This window comes from Babylonia areolata, chromosome 18, assembly GCF_041734735.1.
Source record: "Babylonia areolata isolate BAREFJ2019XMU chromosome 18, ASM4173473v1, whole genome shotgun sequence".
Classification (NCBI taxonomy): Eukaryota; Metazoa; Mollusca; class Gastropoda; order Neogastropoda; family Buccinidae; genus Babylonia; species Babylonia areolata.
Genome location: NC_134893.1, coordinates 6,201,242 through 6,220,716, shown reverse-complemented (window position 1 = coordinate 6,220,716; position 19,475 = coordinate 6,201,242). Strand labels below are relative to the sequence as shown.

The window sequence follows — 19,475 nt, the reverse complement described above, 5'->3', positions numbered from 1 at the left end:
AGTTTGAAACATTTCACGTGTAGTAGTGCTTGACATGAAGTCAGGTCGGGGGGGGGGGGGGGGGCAGGAGGAAGGCGAGAGGGCTGGGGGGGGGGCGGAGGGGGGGACGGGATCGGGTGGGGGGGTGTCGAGGATGGGTGGGTGCGGACGGGGTAGGGGGAGCATGCCAAGATGTTTTTGTGTATGTACACGTTTGAATTGCCATACTGAATGGATCAATGAAGATGTGTATTGTAATGTATTGTATCATATTGTATCGTAGCGTATTCGTGTAATGTCTTTCATTGTCCTGTACGGCGCTGTATTGCACCGTTTTGTATTGTACTGAGTCTCTGTCTCTCATCTCCCTCCCGATCCACCACCACCACCCCCTCTCTCTCTCTCTCTCTCTCTCTCTCTCTCTCCACCCCTTTCTTTGTGTTTCTTCCTAAACTAATTCGGTTTTTGACTCACTTGTGTAAACAAAGTGAGACTATGTTTTAACCCGGGGTTCGGTTGTGTGTGTGTGTGTGTGTGTGTGTGTGTCTGTGTGCCTGTGGTAAACTTTAACATTGACATTTTCTCTGCAAATACTTTGTCAGTTGACACCAAATTAGGCATAAAAATAGGAAAAATTCAGTTCTTTCCAGTCATCTTGTTTAAAACAATATTGCACCTCTGGGATGGGCACAAAAAATTTAAAAAAAGAAGCCTAATTATATGCAAACTGCATTTACTGTTATATTTATATTTTTTTTGTATTCTCTAAACTTGGCACTTTGATCTGGTATTTGACACAACAACAAGAGCAGTCATTATTATCAATTTTTTGTTCAAACAGGAACTTCTTTTGCTAAGCATGGAAGTTTTATTTATTTTGCAAACGTTTTGGTGCAGATAGTAAAAAAGGGAAATTACTCTGTAATTAATGCTAGGGGACTTAATTTGCTTTAAACTGATCTTTCTCATCTTAAACATTACATTTTGAAATTATACTCAACACATAAAAAGCTTGTGTGTTTTACTCTCAGTGTACAGGACTTTCACTATGTTCATTCGCCCAAGTGGTCTTTTTCAGAAAATACTAAAAATCAGTACGACGAGTGGACTTTACAGATCTGTTGGCTGAGCCCTGAAGGTCATGGGCAAAAATCAATTGCATACACATGTTCATACACATTCAAAGTGCGTGCTCATATTCTTCTCGAACGCGAACGACGCCATTTTGTTTTAAGTTGTTGACCTGACCGTTCAATCCTATATTCAATGGACAATACACGATAACATGTGATGGAAAGTTGGAGAAGGAGACCGTTAAATATTTATTCAGAGAAAAATTTGTGAACGCCTCATCACTTACTGGATTATGCCCCAAACTACCATAAAAAATATCCACAGAATCAGTCGGAATTCACAGTTAAAAATTGTAAACCATGCGAGTTAATACTCTTGAACTCAGTGATCACGATGAAACGAAAAAATTTCCAGTCTTGACTTTTCTCAAAATGAAGTCCTTTTCACTTCTTACGACGTTTAGAAGTTCTTGTACTTGGCTCTACATGTTATTAGTTTAAGAAAATACTAAATTTTCATATCAATTTTAAAACTATAAAACTAGAATGAACATAAAAGAGAAATTGAATCGACCGTGTCGTACTACATTCCCGGCGGGTGTAACTAAACTTGTACATCTATCTAGATCGAGTGAAAAGAATTTTTTTATTGCCCTTAAAGATTTTTTGAATGCCCAAGATACACCAGAATAATATGATTTAAACAGCGTTCTCACTGCGAATACCGCAATTGATTTATCGCCCTTTAAAAAAGTATGTTCAAATGTTAAATTTTAGAACGTCAGTTAAGGAGCCACGATAGTGTAATGGATAAGGTAGTTTCTTCTCACCCGAACACGCGGGGTTTGAATCTGGTTGGGACTTTTTTTTTTTCTTTTTTTTTTTAAATGCGAAGCTTTATAATAACAAATATAGAACACATTTTAACGATTAGATTTTTTTTTAAAGTGTATCACAAGTGAGTCTTGAAGGCCTTGCCTCTCTTGTTTTTTCTTTAAGATACAGGGTTTTACAATTATAATCCTGTAAGCACACACACACACACACACACACACACACACACACACACACACACACACTCCACCTCTCTCTCTCTCTCTCTCATTCATGTTTTCGTGCGATCTTCATATACAAAGTGAAACAATTCGCTTTGTTTTCTGAAATGACAGAGCTGGGATCGGAAGATTTTCATACGCTCTCCGATGGACAAACCTTCATTTCTTCGGTATGTGTTTTGGGAAATCTCTAGCACATTTATCAGACACTTTTTCCAATATTGAATCTTTCAAATATTAATCTTAAAACGTAGTTGTTTAAAGGGTATGTATATTTTGAACTACAGATCTTGCTCTCACCCCCACCCCCCCTTCCCCTGACCGTCTTAGTGCGTGTGTGAGTGTCGATATGTGTAAGGGGGGGGGGGAGGTGTAGGGTGGAGGGAGGTGGTAGAGGCGGGCGTGTCAGCTGTGAGTGATGTTGTGAGTGTCGATATGTGTAAGGGGTGTGTAGGGGGGGGGAGAGGAGGTGGGAGAGGCTGGCGTGTCAGCTGTGAGTAATGTTGTGAGTGTCGATATGTGTAAGGGGGGTGTAGGGGGGGAGAGGAGGTGGGAGAGGCTGGCGTGTCAGCTGTGAGTGATGTTGTGAGTGTCGATATGTGTAAGGGGGGTTTAGGGGGAAGGGAGGTGGTAGAGGCAGGCGTGTCAGCTGTGAGTGATGTTGTGAGTGTCGATATGTGTAAGGGGTGTGTAGGGGGGGGAGGGAGGTGGGAGAGGCGGGCGTGTCAGCTGTGAGTGATGTTGTGAGTGTCGATATGTGTAAGGGGTGTGTAGGGGGGGGGGGGGAGGGAGGTGGGAGAGGCTGGCGTGTCAGCTGTGAGTGATGTTGTGAGTGTCGATATGTGTAAGGGGTGTGTAGGGGGGGGGGAGGGAGGTGGGAGAGGCGGGCGTGTCAGCTGTGAGTGATGTTGTGAGTGTCGATATGTGTAAGGGGTGTGTAGGGGGGGGGGGGAGGTTGGAGAGGCGGGCGTGTCAGCTGTGAGTGATGTTGTGAGTGTCGATATGTGTAAGGGGTGTGTAGGGGGGGGGGGGATGGAGGTGGGAGAGGCGGGCATGTCAGTTGTGAGTGATGTTGTGAGTGTCGATATGTGTAAGGGGTGTGTGGGGGGGGGGGGAGGTGGGAGAGGCGGGCGTGTCAGCTGTGAGTGAGGTTGTACTCATCTTAATCGGTCGTGTTTTAAGCGAGTTTGCATCTCAACATTTTTATTAGCCGCCATTCGTGTGTTTCTCATCCATAGCACACGAATTGTTCAATGCACTGACTGACAGCCGCAGGATAAGCGCTATGTAAAAGCACATCATTGGTAGTATTGTATTACATTGTATTACTCTTTTTTTGTAACAACGGATTTCTCTGTGTGAAATTCGGGCTGCTCTCCCCAGGGAGAACGCGTCGCAACACTGAGAGCACCACCCACATTTTTGGTTTTTTGTTGTATTTTTTCCTGCGTGCAGTTTATTTTTCCTATCGAAGTGAATTTTTCGTTTTCTACAGAATTTTGCCAGGGGCAACCCTTTTGTTGCCGTGGGTTCTTTTACGTGTGTTAAGTGCATGCTGCACACGGGACCTCGGTTTATCGTCTCATCCGAATGACTAGCGTCCAGACCGCCACTCAAGGTCTAGTGGAGGGGGAGAAAATACTGGCGACTTTGCCGGTGTGATTCGAACCATTGTGCTCATATTCTCTCGCTTCCTAGGCGGACACGTTACCTCCAGGCCATCACTCCACTAGTAGTAGTAGTAGTGGCAGTAGTATATATATATGATAGTCAGTCGTGTCCGACTATGACCATCAGAACAGCAGTCGTGTCCGACTATGACCATCAGAACAGCAGAAGAGGCAACTGCTGCTCCGACTATTTGGGCTAGAATTTGGTTATAGTGGAGAGTGTCTTGCCCAAGTTACATCCCCACTCTCTCGGACAAGAGGGTTTTGGGACAGTCGGCGTTGGGATGGTTCCCAAAGGCCAACTAGCCCACAAGGCTGCAGCACTAAGAGCCAGTGCAATTTTGCCTCCTAGTTTGAGAGTCATAGTCCTTCACAAAAGACTAAGCTGTGAATGATTTCCCATTGACTGGAGAAACCATTGATAATACAGCTCTCACTTTGCTGTTGGCCCAAATGTAAACTTATGTCAATCTGTGATGTAAGCCGAGTGTTGGGCCTGAGTAGTGTAGCAATACCATTATTATCATGATTATGTGTGATAATCTACATATATACAACTCCTCGGTTGATCAGTTTTAACAGCAATGTGATCACCTTCATCATTGTTAACTATCTCTTGGTGACCTGCTGCTTCGTGACAGCAGTCTTGAGTTTTCGAAAATTAGGTTGAAAATTCATAATTCAAGACTTCCATCTCCTTACACCCCATTAGAGGCATCTCATCTCATCTCATCTATCCCTTGACCCGTGGGTGGGTCGTTGGGGCACCATGGATGACTGCCTGGTCAGCTCGCGCCACCTGCCTCGGTCCTCAGCGGCCCTTTGAGTTGTGGCAAATGGCAGGCCCGTCCACTCTTTGATGTTGTCCTCCCACCGCTTTCTCTGTCTGCCTCTCTTCCTCCTTCCTTGTACGGTACCCTGCAGGATGGTCTTGGCTAGGCCGTCTGATCGTGTGACGTGTCCATACCAGCGGAGCTTGCGTTCCTTCACTGTGGTTAGCAGGTCTTTGAATGGGCCAATGGCGTTTTGGACTCTTCTTTTCACTTCCTCATGGGGGATTACAAACAGAGGAAGAAAATATCATGACAGACATGAAAAACATCGAATAAAGATGAATGTGTCAACTGATAACATTCTTGCGTCATGTACAACGTAAAACAAATGCATGATCTACCAGTAATATTACCCAGTGCCTCTTCTCTGTATAACACACATTCAAAGCCGATCAAAATAATCTGTGGAAAAAAACCCGTCTCAGATGAAGTGAAATGCTCATTATTTATTATCAGTAATCTTACACGGGGATTGGAAAAGCACACATATATTCAACGACAAAATTATCACACTGTTATTCGACCTGTTCCACCCTCCATCGACCATGTTTCCCCCCAAACAGCATGCAACACCCCACCTCACTCCTCTCCTCCATTTTAAACGATAGCATTCAAAAGTGAATATTCATACTTTTACAAAAATGTCGACAGTCAGTATGTGTGTCGGGACATTAAAACAAAATTTTTCCTCCTGACTGTAAATTGCCTGGCAGCCGGAACCACACACACACACACACACACACACACACACACACACACACACACACACACACACACACACATCAAAATATCTACAATCACCAGTATGAATGACGGAGCATTAAACATATCTCCCCCCAACAACAACAACAACATCAACTACAACAACACGAAAATGTCTACAATCCTCAGTATGTGTGTCCGACGGAACATTAACCCCCCCCCCCCCCCCCCCCCCCCCACTCCCCCCCATCCCATTATTTGAGACACAGACACACACAGAGAGACACACACACACACACACACACACACACACACACACACACACACACACACACACACACACACACACACACACACACACACACACACACACACACAACACACACACATGTATATTGCACGCAGAACACACACTTCCTTGTGTACGTGAATATAAATGTATACCAACGTTTTTCTTCAAAAGAAAGACTGAAACACATTCAGTATCACACACACACACACACACACACACACACACACACACACACCAAAATGTCTACACTAACCAGTGTATGCGACGGAACATAAACCAACCCACCCCACCCCACCCCACCACCTCCCCACCCACCCATTACTTGACCCAAACGTGCATTGCATTGCACTGCACTGGCAGGGTCTGCGATACATGGCGATGACTCCTCAGACCCGGGAGTACCTCAGCCAGAACGGGGTCCGGGGACGCATGTACCTGCTGGACCTCCGCGACCCCAGTGCCGGGGTCCGCGAGCTGGAGATCATCACCTCGGGCCTCTTCAGCACGTACACCTTCGTTCCTCACGGCATCAGCGTGTGGGAGGACGAAGTCACAGGTGTGGGTGGGTCACTGCAGTGTGTGTGTGTGTGTGTGTGTGTGTGTGTGTGTGTGTGTGTGTGCTGGGGAGGTGGGGGGAGGGTCACCACTGTGTGGGGGGAGGGGAGAGGGGGCGGGCGGGGGGCAGAGAGATAACAACAACAGTGATAATATTTTATTCAAGAAAGGCCATGGCCCCATTTGAAGGGGGGTACACGTAAATAGGAAACACTTTTTTGAAAATGATGCTCACAAAAATATTGTGCATGTAATTCTTTTTTTTTTTTTCTTTTTTTTCTTTGTACCTTTGACTATGCACAGCAAAATCAGAAACGCTCAATTCTAAACTTAGTTAGCATACAGTTAGCATACATCTCAAAGACTTATTCATATTCAGTGTGGTAGAGAGAGAGAGAGATGGGAGGGACACACACACACATGTATATATATTTTTGTGTATGTGTGTGTGTGTACATAGATAGATAGATATTTCCTACAGTAGTGGAGGAAGATAAGTGTGGATAACATTACATCTATCTATCAATACATACATACATGCATATATTATGTTTTCATGTGTGTTTGTGTGTGTGTGTGTGTGTCCCTCATATGTGTGTCGCTATATATCCTACAGCATAATCGTGGAGGAAAACAAGTGCGGGTAACATTACCATTGCATATATGTATATATATATATATAGAGAGAGAGAGAGACAGAGAGATGTAGATAATTCAGAAGATGCAGTGTCAGTAGCGTATATGGATGAGCCCGCACGCTTTATTCACCTCCTTGGAAGTGACTGTGTTGTGTGGTGTGACGTGCAGGTCGGCACGTGCTGTTCGTGGTGAACCACCGCTATCAGGAGGGGCCTATAGACAGCAGGGTGGAGAAGTTCATCTATGATGCTGATCGGCAAGCACTGGTGCACGTGGCCACATTCTCTGATCCTTCCATGATGGTGTGAGTACCCTGAGTGTGTGTGTGTGTTTGTGTGTGTGTGTGAGGGGGGTAGGGGTAGTGGTGTGTGTGTGTGTATATATGTTTCTATGTGTCTGTATCTGTGTCTGTGTTGTATGCGAGTGTACGTGTTTGTGTGTGCCTTCTTCCCATGTGAAAAATACTAACACAGACAACAAAAACTTGTTGTTGTTGTTGTTTGTTGGTTTTTTGTGTTTTTTTGGCAGTAAAGCTCTGGTTAAGAAACTTCTGTTTGAAAATATACACATACATATCCATGTACACACAAACATGCATTACACCCCGAATCCTTTCCCAATTCCCCTTGCTCCTATGTTTTTTTCATTAACCTAATTAATGGTGGTGTACCTCCACTGAATGTGTTTCAGTCTTGTTTCACATGCAGTGCTGCACAAGGAGGGGTGAACGAACAACAACACAACCATTTCCCGTCTTTGTTGTTGTTGTTTTAATATATATATATATATATATATATATATATATATATATATATATATATATATATATATATATATATATATATATATATAATGTCTTGTCTGCCTGTCTTCCAACATTTCTCTCATGTTTATAATTTGCTGAGGAGAAAGGACAAACTGGAAAATTAGACTTAAGTCCAGCTGTTAATCCTTGCAGAAGATTTGCTCTCTCTCTCTCTCTCTCTCTCTCTCTCTCTCTCTCTCTCTCTTAACTTTAAAAAAGTCTCAATTGAGCCCTTCGCAATCAAGCTGATGATGTGGCTACGTCACAGACGTCACGGGTTGTCGGTGATGATGAAGTTCCATCATCGCCATGACGTTGTGTGGCTGAAGGAAGTCGGCAGGGCCCAAACCACATCGCTGTGTCGGTTACACCCCAACAGACTATCCTCCGTCGTCAACCCTGGGGGGTCCACATTCTGCAGATGACGTGTCTAAAGGAGGGGGAGGGGGTGCATGGCTGCTAAGGTTGTCGATCTGATTCACTGCTGTCCTGAGGAACACACAGACATCCACGCACACCCGTACTCTCGAGTTCTTTCTGGCAGTTGTGGCACAAGGACCAGAAGAGGGCCACAAGGATGGAAGACAGCCCCGAGGATCGGGACTCCTCCTGCCCCTCCCCCTCATCTCTGGCCTGGGCTTTGTACCAAGCCGTGAAGGCTGGCGTCAGGCTGCCTCCCCTCCATCACTCACAGCAGTTAACACAAGAGTTACTGGCCTTTGACCCTTCGAGCTGCCGCACTTCATCTGATGAAAGTAACGGTGACGAAACCATCGGCATGGATCAAGATCACGACTGCGAGACGTCCAGCGGAGCAGACCTTGACAAAGTGACATCAAACGTGGTGGAATATGAACGTAGAAGAGAGAAGTTATCAGCCTCTGTTTTGATGCTAGAGGCACTGTCAAGAAATCGGCAAGTCGCGGTGGAACAACTACACGAGGTATGTCCTCAGCTGTTGGCGTCAATTCCTCTGTTTGATCCTCCACCCGATCTCAGCAGTACCCCCGGCAACAAGCTCCAGGCCCACACACCTCTACAGGAGCCCAGTCAACAGGAAGACGGGTCAGCTGTTCCCGAGGCCTCCCACACGCCCGTTCATCCCTCATTTCACACCCTCACCACTTCCACGTCACACCGTCTCAGCACTGAACGCCCTACAAGCTTTACAGCGTCTTCTGAATGCAGGGTGTGACGTCAACACCACGTGCCTGATCTTTGGAAAGCCTGTCAGGTCAGCACTGTTTAGTCAGACACCACTCAGGGAAATAACATTTATATGTTGCTTCCACTGTGATATCATGTTGATTTGATTTAACTTCTTTCGTTTCTTATTTTTACATAGTATACAGCAGCAGTTGTGATAAGGACACTGAATGAATGTCAGTACCATTATTCTAAACGGTTTTAAGACTTTTTTTTTCCATCACAATGTTTCCACGAGAATGTTTTGACACACCATCATTATATTCATTTCCCGTTTTATGGCAGTTTCCTTCCACAAGGCACTTAAGTTGGAGCAAATGCATGTTGTATATGCGCATGCAGTGTGTGTGTGTGTGTGTGTGTGTGTGTGTGTGTGTGTGTGTCCATTCTCTCCGATTTTAATGCACCAATATGTTGAATATGTTGCATTGTGTACGATTGTGAATATGTATGTATGTGCACGAGCGCGTTGTGTGTGTGTGTGTGTGTGTGTGTGTGTGTGTGTGTGTGTGTGTGTGTGTGTGTGTGCCCAAACGTTCGTTTACACAACTGAAGAACTGATTCAATGGGTCTGTTATGTCTCTTCTTACAGAGTTCTGGAGTATCTGCTGCAGCCTCCAAGAGAGGTGTACCATTACTTGTTTCTCTCACAAGGCGACGTCTCCTTTCTGCGAAGCAGGGAACTGGTGAGCGTGGCGGACACGGTGCTGAGGGTCAGCTGGGAACTGTTGGCCCATGGCGCCAGACTGAGGCCCAGCTTCTCCAGTTCCCTGGAATGGAAACTGTCACGCATGGACTGGATGTCCCTGACAGATGAGCATTTGCAGAAACGGTTTCTGCACTTGGCTCTTTTCCTGGGTCTCTTTACACGCCTTGATCCTGTGTGGATATCTCGATCAGGTGTCCGCCCAAACCTTGTGGGAACCGCTAGTTACTTAAAGTCTATAAAGTCACAGGTCTGTGTACATCCATCGCCTGCCCATACCGATATCATTCGACGAAGCCAGCTGTCTTCTGTCAGTTCTAGCTCCTTGTCTGACCATAGCCGGCCCTGGTACATTCCTCTTGCACTTAGCTCATCCGGGATTAGATCTGCATGCAGTTCCCAGTCCGTGTTCTCAGTCAGTTCTGGCTCTGTGGCTGAACTGAGACCCTGGTGCCGCATTCCTCGGGTGTATTACCCATCCAGGATGACAAACTCGTCCAGTTTATCCCACTCCTACACCTGATCGTCTGGCAGCAGGGAGCCTCCAGAGGTTACACGCATCGTAAGCCAAAACACCAACAGAGAAGAACTTCTTGAAGCGGCAACATGATCACACCATGTCGGCTCCACACAGCCGTTGCTGTCAGAGGCAGAGTTATCTGTTTCAGTTCCAGTTCGCAGCTCTGTCTTCGTTGCAGGCAATGATTTTGAAGATGCCGACTCTTCAGTTTCATCACCAGACTCCTCACTTCGCTAACCAGCCCTCACCCTCACCCTCACCGGAGAGCACAAGCGCACAACAACTGGAAGAAGCGTTATACGTCCCGCTCTTGTGGCAATTTAGGAACCAGTCACATGGTCATCCGAAACCAGGCTAATCGGCGACGCTTGAAGACATTTGTTGCTGATGTGGTTGGTATGTCCGTGTCGCCGCCCTGTCTGATGCTGATGTGGTTGGTATGTCCGTGTCGCCGTCCTGTCTGTTGCTGATGTGGTTGGTATGTCCGTGTCGCCGTCCTGTCTGTTGCTGATGTGGTTGGTATGTCCGTGTCGCCGTCCTGTCTGTTGCTGATGTGGTTGGTATGTCCGTGTCGCCGTCCTGTCTGTTGCTGATGTGGTTGGTATGTCCGTGTCGCCGCCCTGTCTGTTGCTGATGTGGTTGGTATGTCCGTGTCGCCGTCCTGTCTGTTGCTGATGTGGTTGGTATGTCCGTGTCGCCGCCCTGTCTGATGCTGATGTGGTTGGTATGTCCGTGTCGCCGCCCTGTCTGATGCTGATGTGGTTGGTATGTCCGTGTCGCCGCCCTGTCTGATGCTGATGTGGTTGGTATGTCCGTGTCGCCGCCCTGTCTGATGCTGATGTGGTTGGTATGTCCGTGTCGCCGCCCTGTCTGATGCTGACCCTGCGCTTTGTGTGCCTGCCCGACCTTCAGCTGCTGATGAGCGTCACAGAACACAAGATACGACGCCTGTCCACCATGACCAGCCACCCTCTGCAGACCCTCAGAGAGGCTGTAAGTCACGGGCACAGCGGGTCAGGACCTTGCAGCACTCCTGCAAGCTGGTGCTCTTGTGGTCCGTCAGCTGGCATCCTTCTCACGTTCACCGTCTCCCCGTACCCGAACTGTTCAAACAATACCTCCTCAATCCTAACTGAATGGAGTTCAGAGGTATCGGTGTTGGCTGGGTTGCTTAATATACACCTTTCGTTAGGTTCTCTCTCTCTCTCTCTCTCTCGCTCGCTCGCTCGCTCGTAACTCGTTCGAAACCACGAATAACACCTCAGCAAGGTATACTTTCTTGTCGTGTTTATTATGTCTTTTCTTGTGTGTTTTCTTTCCAGTCTTTATATATATATATATATATATATATATATCTTATTCTTTTGTCTTCATTTTTCCTGATTCTTTTTGTGTATTCGTATGTCTGATTGTTCTTCATTTTTATTTTTATTTTTAAATAAACACAGATTCTGAAATCAACGAGGCTGTTGTATTAATTGATTGTTACAAATGATTTGTTGGATGGCATTTATTGCGAAAATTGTTTTGTATTTTGATTGCTATCACATTACTTATCGTCGTCTTTCATCTGGCCCCGTGGCCCAATGGATAAGGCGTCTGACTTCGGATCAGAAGATTGCGAGTTCGAGTCTCGTCGGGGTCGACACGATACATTTTTTTTTTTCTCAAGACCTGATCAAAGCGGGTTTTGTGTGTGTGTGTGTGTGTGTGTGTGTATGTGTGTGTTATTGTTGTTGTTGTTTTTCATGTCGCTTTGTTGTACAGCAGATGTATGTAGCGTATATGGATCAGTCTGCACGCTTGGACACCTCGTTGTTAGTGAAGCTGAAACTGTTTAGATTATTCATAATGTTTCATTGTTTTACTTGTTTATATTAATGTTGTACACAAACCTAGGGTGGACTTTCAAGGCCTCACCAGTAAGTTTGGTCCTTGATTTGGTTAGGCATCTGCCCCGGCCGTCAGTTTTCAACAGCAGATGTGGTGCAGCGTATATGGATCAGCCTACACCCTTAGACACCTCCTTGAAGCTGAAACTGCCATTGATAATCAACAGCTTTGTGTTGTATCGTATCGAAAAGTATTGTATCGTATCGTATCGTATTGTATTACTCGTTGTCACAACAGATTTCTCCTGTGTGAAATTCGGGCTGAGGCTTTCTCCAGCACCACCCATTTTCATCTGTTTTCTTCCTGCTAGTGTGTTTGCTTTCATATCAAAGTGGGTTTTTCTATAGAATTTTGGAAAGGACAACCCTTTTCTTGCCGAGGGTTCTTTTTCGTGCGCTAAGTGCACGCTGTGCTACGCACGGGACCTACATTTATTGTCTCACCCGAATGACTAGTGTCCAAGCCACCACTCAAGGTCTAGTGCCGGGAGGCGGGGGAAAAAATAGTGCCGAGTGTGAGATTCGATCCTCTGTGCAAGTGGAGTGAAGGCCTAGAGGTAACGCGTCCGCCTAGGAAGCGAGAGAATCTGAGGGAGCTGGTTCGAATCACGGCTCAGCCGCCGATATTTTCTCCCCCTCCATTAGACCTTGAGTGGTGGTCTGGACGCTAGTCATTCGGATGAGACGATAAACCGAGGTCCCGTGTGCAGCATGCACTTAGCGCACGTAAAAGAACCCACGGCAACAAAAGGGTTGTTCCTGACAAAATTCTGTAGAAAAATCCACTTCGACAGGAAAAACAAATAAAACTGCACGCAGGAAAAAATACAAAAAAATGGGTGGCGCTGTAGTGTAGCGACGCGCTCTCCCTGGGGAGAACAGCCCGAATTTCACACAGAGAAATCTGTTGTGATAAAAAGGAATACAAATACAAATACAAATACAAAATGATTCTTTCGCGTCCCGAGTCCAAGGCTGACGCGTTACCACTGGGCCACCACTCCGTATGACCACTGGGGTCAGTGCTGGCAACGGCGGGCCCCACAGGGAGCTGGGATCAGCCACACCATCATATTGACTTGTCTGTCAGTTCAGTGAACAGCAAACAACAGGACACACTGACTGCTAAATAAGTTACATCCCATTAGAAACCTTCTTCAAACATGAGCCTTTGCAGCTGGACGTCTCTGGGTGCAATCAGTTCGCCATCACACACACACACACACACATATCTCTCTCTCTCTCTCTATCTCTCTCTCTATATATATATATATATATATATATATATATATATATATATATATGTAGTCCGTCAGTAGTATAAGATGGGGCGAGATGCAGGTGTGGTCTATGATGTCACGGGTCATGTTTCAGCTGTGTTTGGTTGGTGGATCTACTCTAATGTTTATGTCCAGTAACCATTACATTGCCGGAAATTCTTGTGAAGGGTGAACGATATCCTGGCGACAGGAGAGAACAGCTTCTACTTCACCAACTGCAACTACTTTCGCACCATGCCGTGGGCGGTGCTGGAATTGTTGCTGGAGCTGCGCCTCACCAACGTTGTGCACTACGACGGCCACTCCTACACGGTTGTGGACGGGGGCCTCACCAGCGCCAATGGCGTGGCCATGTCCTCAGACCACAAGTACATGTGTACTTCATCCATCATCCTGTTGATGTCCTGTGCTTTTTATGTGCAGCAGTGAAGTACGCGTGTACTTAGTCAGTCCATCATCCTGTTGATGTCAGGCTCTGCTTTTTCATGTTCGGCAGTGAAGTGCATGTGTACTGTTTCACTCTGTTATCCTGTTGATGTCCTCTGTTTTCATGTGCGGCAGTAAAGTTCATGTGTACTGTTTCATCTATTATCCTGTTGATGTCCTCTACTTTTATCTACAGCAGTGAAGTGCATGTGTACTTCATCCATCATCCTCTTGATGTCCCCCGTATGTACGGCAGTGAAGTACATGTGTACTTCCTCCATCATCCTGTTGATGTCCTCTGTATTTATGGACGGCAGTGAAGTACATGTGTACAGTTTCATCCATCATCAGTTTGTATGTACGGCAGTGAAGTACACGTTTTCTTCCCATACTTCCCCCCCCCCCCCACACACACACACTATATATATATATATATACCTCTCTCTATCTATCTACACACACACACACACACACACACACACACACATATATATATATATATATATATATATATATATATATATATAGACACACATACATACATATTGAGAGACATACATGTGTATGCAAAAAGTAACCATTACGTTTCAGAACAGTGTATGTGGCCGACATGGCGGCACGGGAGATCCTGGTGTACAGAAGAAACAGTAATAACACGCTGGCACGAACGCAGGTGAGTGTGTTCACATGTGTTCTCTCTATCACTTGCCGCGAGGGATGGTTCACTGCCATCACCGAAATGACGGAGTCCACAGGGGACGAAACTGCAATCGATTAGGCATACTCCCCTGGGAGCATTTTTATGGCTCTCTACCAAAGAGAGGCTGAAATAACCCCAACTCGCAGTTCTTGAAGGTTCAGGTTCTTTCTACTCCCAACAAATTCCATCTGCAATCCCTACCAATCCAACTTTAAAAACAAAAACCATTTCACTGCAAACACTATAAAGAATATCAAACTGATGCAGAAATGATGAAATATGACAAAATGAATGCAACGTACAATGGGTGGTAATGGGTTTTAGATTGCTGTGGGTTTTAAATTTGGTTACGGGGATTAAAAGATTAAAGAGAATATTTTTGGATTAATCCTGTCGATGACGCCAATTGTGTAACCGACCGTGTGGCAAGGGGGATGGTAGATAAAAGAGATTTGAATAAAAGCCGGATCGATGAATTCAATTTTTAGGGATTAAAAGGTTCTCGCACAGGCCAGGGTCATATAGAAGCCATGCGGTCACGCAGGGTTTTTCTATTGTTTTATTCCAATAGTTAAATTAGGTAAAGAAAAGGAGGAGAGGAGAAAAAGAAGACAGCGCAGTAGAATTTTAGGCAGCAGACCCTGGTGCTAACCACTGAGCATGTGGACTCAAACACACCTGTGAAAACTGATCAGCTGGCAGTGATCACTGGACAATTCATAGTCGCCTGGCAAGCGAATCACTCAGCCAGCTCCGCAGATGATACACCAAAACGAGACTGTTGAGTTCAGTATTTGAATAATTTGTGTTTGTTGAAAGCTGTTCAGTGATAGACTTCTAAATGATTTCAGAACTTGACCAATTTACGTCGGATATCACTGTCGCAAAACATAGGGCTCAACACCACCTTTCTAATGAGCACAAAATGAAGTATTGGTTATTAATTTTGAGATGAATCTATAATCTAAACCCCTTCAGCGCCAGGGGGAAAATAGTAGAAAGTGGCGTTTCAAGTCAAAACAATATCTAAAACAATAAGCCAAAAAGTCAGAAAATGATCTGGAGATATACCACTCAGGACAAACTGTGTGAGTTTTCAGCCTTTCAGAGTTATTTCCCCTTTTCTGATGACGTCTTCAGTGACATCACTATGCACGTATGTGATATGATTACTTGGCCCAAGCCGGCAAGCAACACTATAGTTGTGATGTGATTGTCGACATTGAAAATCAGCTTTGTATCTTTTAAAAGCTTGGTCTAATCTTATCCAAACACTATAATAGTATGGTTGTAGTGTACAATGAGCAATCACTTAAAGAATTAAAGATTGTAGCATTTTATCTGACGAAAAGACAAAATGACGTAACCATCAATGTCGCACTCAGCTGACGATGGATAAAAATAAAATCAAAATTGGATTCTAACTAATAAAAGTGTGTAGATAAGCACAACAGACGTAATCTGGCACTGAATATACACAAACGTGGCTTAATAAATGTTTGTAGCATTTGTTTAGAAAGGGCTCAGCATTTAGGCTACAGCGGTCATTGATACCAGCTGAGCGCTTGGCTACATAAAGGTGAGTGAGTAAATCAATAAAACAAAATAAGAAAGATTTTTATTTTTTTAAAAAGATACATTTAAAACATCACCATGATAACTGAGATACAGCAAAAATGGGCCCCGTTAGCAAATGCGCACAGGCACACGCACATGGAACACTGACTTAAACTGAAAAGATGTTAAACTAAAGAATGAACACATACATACACATGCACACCTTAATGCACGATCTGTATGGTCTCACACACACGCAGGTCCCACCCTCCACAAAAACATACATTCCCAGTCCTTATCCCCTGCTTACACACACTCTAATTCATATACTGCAAGCCTCTGACAGACACATAAGGCCCGACTCAACACACACACACACAACCATCATGTTTACTACAGCTCTTGCACATGGCTTTACTGAGACAAAATAATGAGTATTCTGATCACAAAATTGTACACACATGCATGTATCATACAGACTTCCAAATATGCATGTACTGCTCAGGGTGGTGTTTGGTGCAGGTGTACCCTATCTACACCTGGCCTGACAACATCCACGTGGATCAGACCACAGGTAACCTGTACGTTGCCTGCTCACCTATGGTCTACATGTTCTTCAGGCACATGGAGGACCTTGGTTCTCAGAAGTCTCCATCCCAGGTGATGACAGTTTTGCAACTTTGTCAGACTTTGTCTCTTTTATTAGAACATGAGGCAGTTTTAGTCTCAGAGATAAATGCAGCTGTATGAAACACTCTTACTGACCTTATTCAATTATAAGGTGACTTTTTTTTCATGTTAGCATACTGTATGCCCTTCCCTTGCTTGGCAAGATCAAGGTTACCATACTTTTGTTACCTTAACAACAAAGCAGAGTGTATGAAATCACTTATTCCTTACATTTTGTTTTTACAATGTCAACATGTATAGTTCTTTGTTTGTGGGCTGCGACTCCCACATTCACTTGTATAATAAGCAGGCTTTAACATGTGACTATTTTTACTCCCACCCATGTTCCGGTTTGTTTGTTTGGTGTTTTTTTTTTGGGGGGGGGGAACATGTGATGTTCATGAATGTCTACATTTCTTGATATATCGGTGGACATTTTTCTTTTGCATGACATCAAATGGTCATCCTTGGTTTTATTGATTAATCAAGTCCACAGACAAAAATCATTAAAAAAAAAAACCACACTAAATCTCCCTATGCCAACTTATTCTGAAAGCAACCAAGACAGTCCAGTCCGTTCCATAAGGAAATAGTCACACGAGACAGACAAGACACTACCATGAGTCAAGGTATGCTGCTACCATGTGTGGTGCTTGTGAAACAGTATTCCTCAAGTTTCCTGAATGAAACCTGGTGTTCGTGGTACAGATGTTCTTATGTTTTCCTGATAGGAAGCTGGTCTTTATGGTAAAAATATTCCTGTCACTTTCCTGAATAAAAGCTGGTGTTTGTGATTCAGGTTCTCCATCTGGAAGTAAAGAATGGTGCGATAACATCCTCCCAGGAACTGATGTATGACCATGGAAAGTTAGTTTCCGCATCCTCTTCAGCTGTGATCTTCGAAGGCACACTTCTTATTGGATCAGTTTGTGATCATCTGGTCACCTGCCAGGTGGACATTCCCCTTTTACCATGAAAGACTTCAGAGGATCATCAGTTTGCCCTAATGTAACATTTGCTTTTTACCTCTCCCATAACAAACAAAATAAAAGTGATGTGCACATTGACAAACAGAAAGACAGTTTTAAAATGTTTGATCCTTTTGGGAAATAATCAGAAAGAAAATGTATTGTTTATAACTGGGTATTTAACCACACTCCCTATTTATGAAAGGTGCAAATGTTGATTTTTATTGGATACCATCCTATACTGGATTCCTTTATAACAACCAAGCAGACAGAGGAACAAAAAGGGGAGCAAAGAATTATACATGAACTATATATTTAAAGTATAATATTGCCCATTGTCATACAAGAAAATGAGTAACATACTGGGAAGAAACTTTCATAGGTACTTTCTGTGACAACAATGATGAAAGTTAGAATTAATTTACTATGCACGAGAAGCACTTTTGTTCTACAGGTTAAGTTAGTACGTATTTTACATTTTGTTATGGCTGAGTGATCACCATATTGTGTACGTTTGACCTCTTTCTAGGGGCCGGAGGCCTGGAGATTAAAGTTTTGTTCTTGTTCTTGTTCTTTCATTCAACTCCAAAACCTCGTCATGGACTCTCAAACTTTGATCCGATTCACAGACCAGTTCTAAGTTTAATTTTTCAGACTTTCATCTAATTCCTTATGGACTAACCATTGCTCTTAAGTGCATATTCTTCAGTAGCGTGTCAATTAAGCATATCATTTTTACTGTGATTTGATTAAGCTTGCCTGCATGAAAGTGTGTCATCACAAGTGACTGAGAACGTTAAATCTTTTGGACTTTTTGCGTTTGTTTCGCATGTTAGATTAACGACTTCTCTTTTACAAAGTCCATTAAGTAATTTTCTGTAATTGTATTCAGATATTTGTTTCAAATGAGAGTGTGTTTTGTGCATTATTTGAGGTACGATTCTGTTGTCAGATTAACTTTGTCATGAATCTTTCTGAATACAAATGCTTTTCAATATATATAGAAATATATGACTGGCTGCTCTGGAGTACAGGTGCTGAATTGTATTGATTACCTTTTGCCCTGTATTAAATATATATATAGAAAAGGACAAAGATACCCCCAGCTAAACGCTTAGCTGATATCAGAGGTTGACTTAAACATACAGTTGGGCCAACAGCAAAGTGAGAGCTATTTGATCAAGGTTTCTCCACTGCAACAGGAATTCATTTTAGGTGTCTTTTGTGAAGGACGACTACTCTCAAACTAGGATGCAAGGTTGCATTGCCTCTAGTGCTGCAGCTTGGGGACTAGTTGGCCTTGGATGCTGCTGTTCTGAAACCCCCTAGGCTAAGAGAGTGGGGATTAACTTGGGCAAGACAATCTCCACAATAATCAAATTCTAGCCCAGATAGTCAGGACAGCAGCTGCCTCCTCTGCTGTCCAGATGGTCTCAATCAAACACAACCCATTGTCATACGTACATGCATATTTACCTTTTTATTCATCTGGGAAAAGAATGAATCATTTAGGCATAATCATAAAATAGTAACACAGCACACCTGCAAAGTTTTTCATCCATACCTCTGGAGTTAATGTTACTTTCCTTTATTTGAATTTATTCCAGAAATATCTAAAAAGTCAAATGCTGCATTTCCCACTTGCAACCGGACTTTTTTTTTCTTTTCTTTTTTATAAATACTCTATGAAATAAGAAGAAGGAAAAAATAATGACACAGAGATTACCTTAAAAAATGGGAACAAAAACTGAATAAACAAATACTTGAAACTTTCAGAGAATGAGAACATCATGTCAATCATTTGAGTTAATTTTCTGGGGTCTGAACTTACAAAAAAAATTGTGCAGTTTTGTTATGAAATTAATGTCAGTTGTCTGAGTGTCAATACAGAAATGTAACTTGTTTTACTCTGTGTGTATGTGTGTGTGTGTGCACGCATGCGTGCATG

The 19,475-nt window shown here is 43.8% G+C and overlaps 1 protein-coding gene and 1 non-coding gene across 4 annotated transcripts in view; both read left to right on the top strand.

The window, feature by feature from the left end:
• Positions 1 to 19,430, top strand: part of LOC143292399 (serum paraoxonase/lactonase 3-like) — a 27,850-nt gene extending 8,420 nt beyond the window's left edge. For 2 of the 3 annotated variants that reach the window (XM_076602632.1, XM_076602633.1), the window contains exons 4-7: positions 2,222 to 2,277; positions 5,965 to 6,160; positions 6,967 to 7,102; positions 9,402 to 11,351. In XM_076602632.1, coding sequence (XP_076458747.1) covers positions 2,222 to 2,277; positions 5,965 to 6,160; positions 6,967 to 7,102; positions 9,402 to 10,038 — 1,025 coding nt within the window. In that variant the 3' untranslated portion in view covers positions 10,039 to 11,351. Of the gene's footprint in view, positions 1 to 2,221; positions 2,278 to 5,964; positions 6,161 to 6,966; positions 7,103 to 9,401; positions 11,352 to 13,374; positions 13,576 to 14,224; positions 14,307 to 16,412; positions 16,551 to 17,358 lie in introns of those variants that run through there. The other variant, XM_076602634.1, reaches the window with a different exon arrangement.
• On the top strand, positions 11,608 to 11,680 carry Trnar-ucg (transfer RNA arginine (anticodon UCG)). The gene has a single exon. It is a non-coding gene; the product is annotated as a tRNA-Arg (tRNA).
• Positions 19,431 to 19,475: the final 45 nt, after the last annotated feature.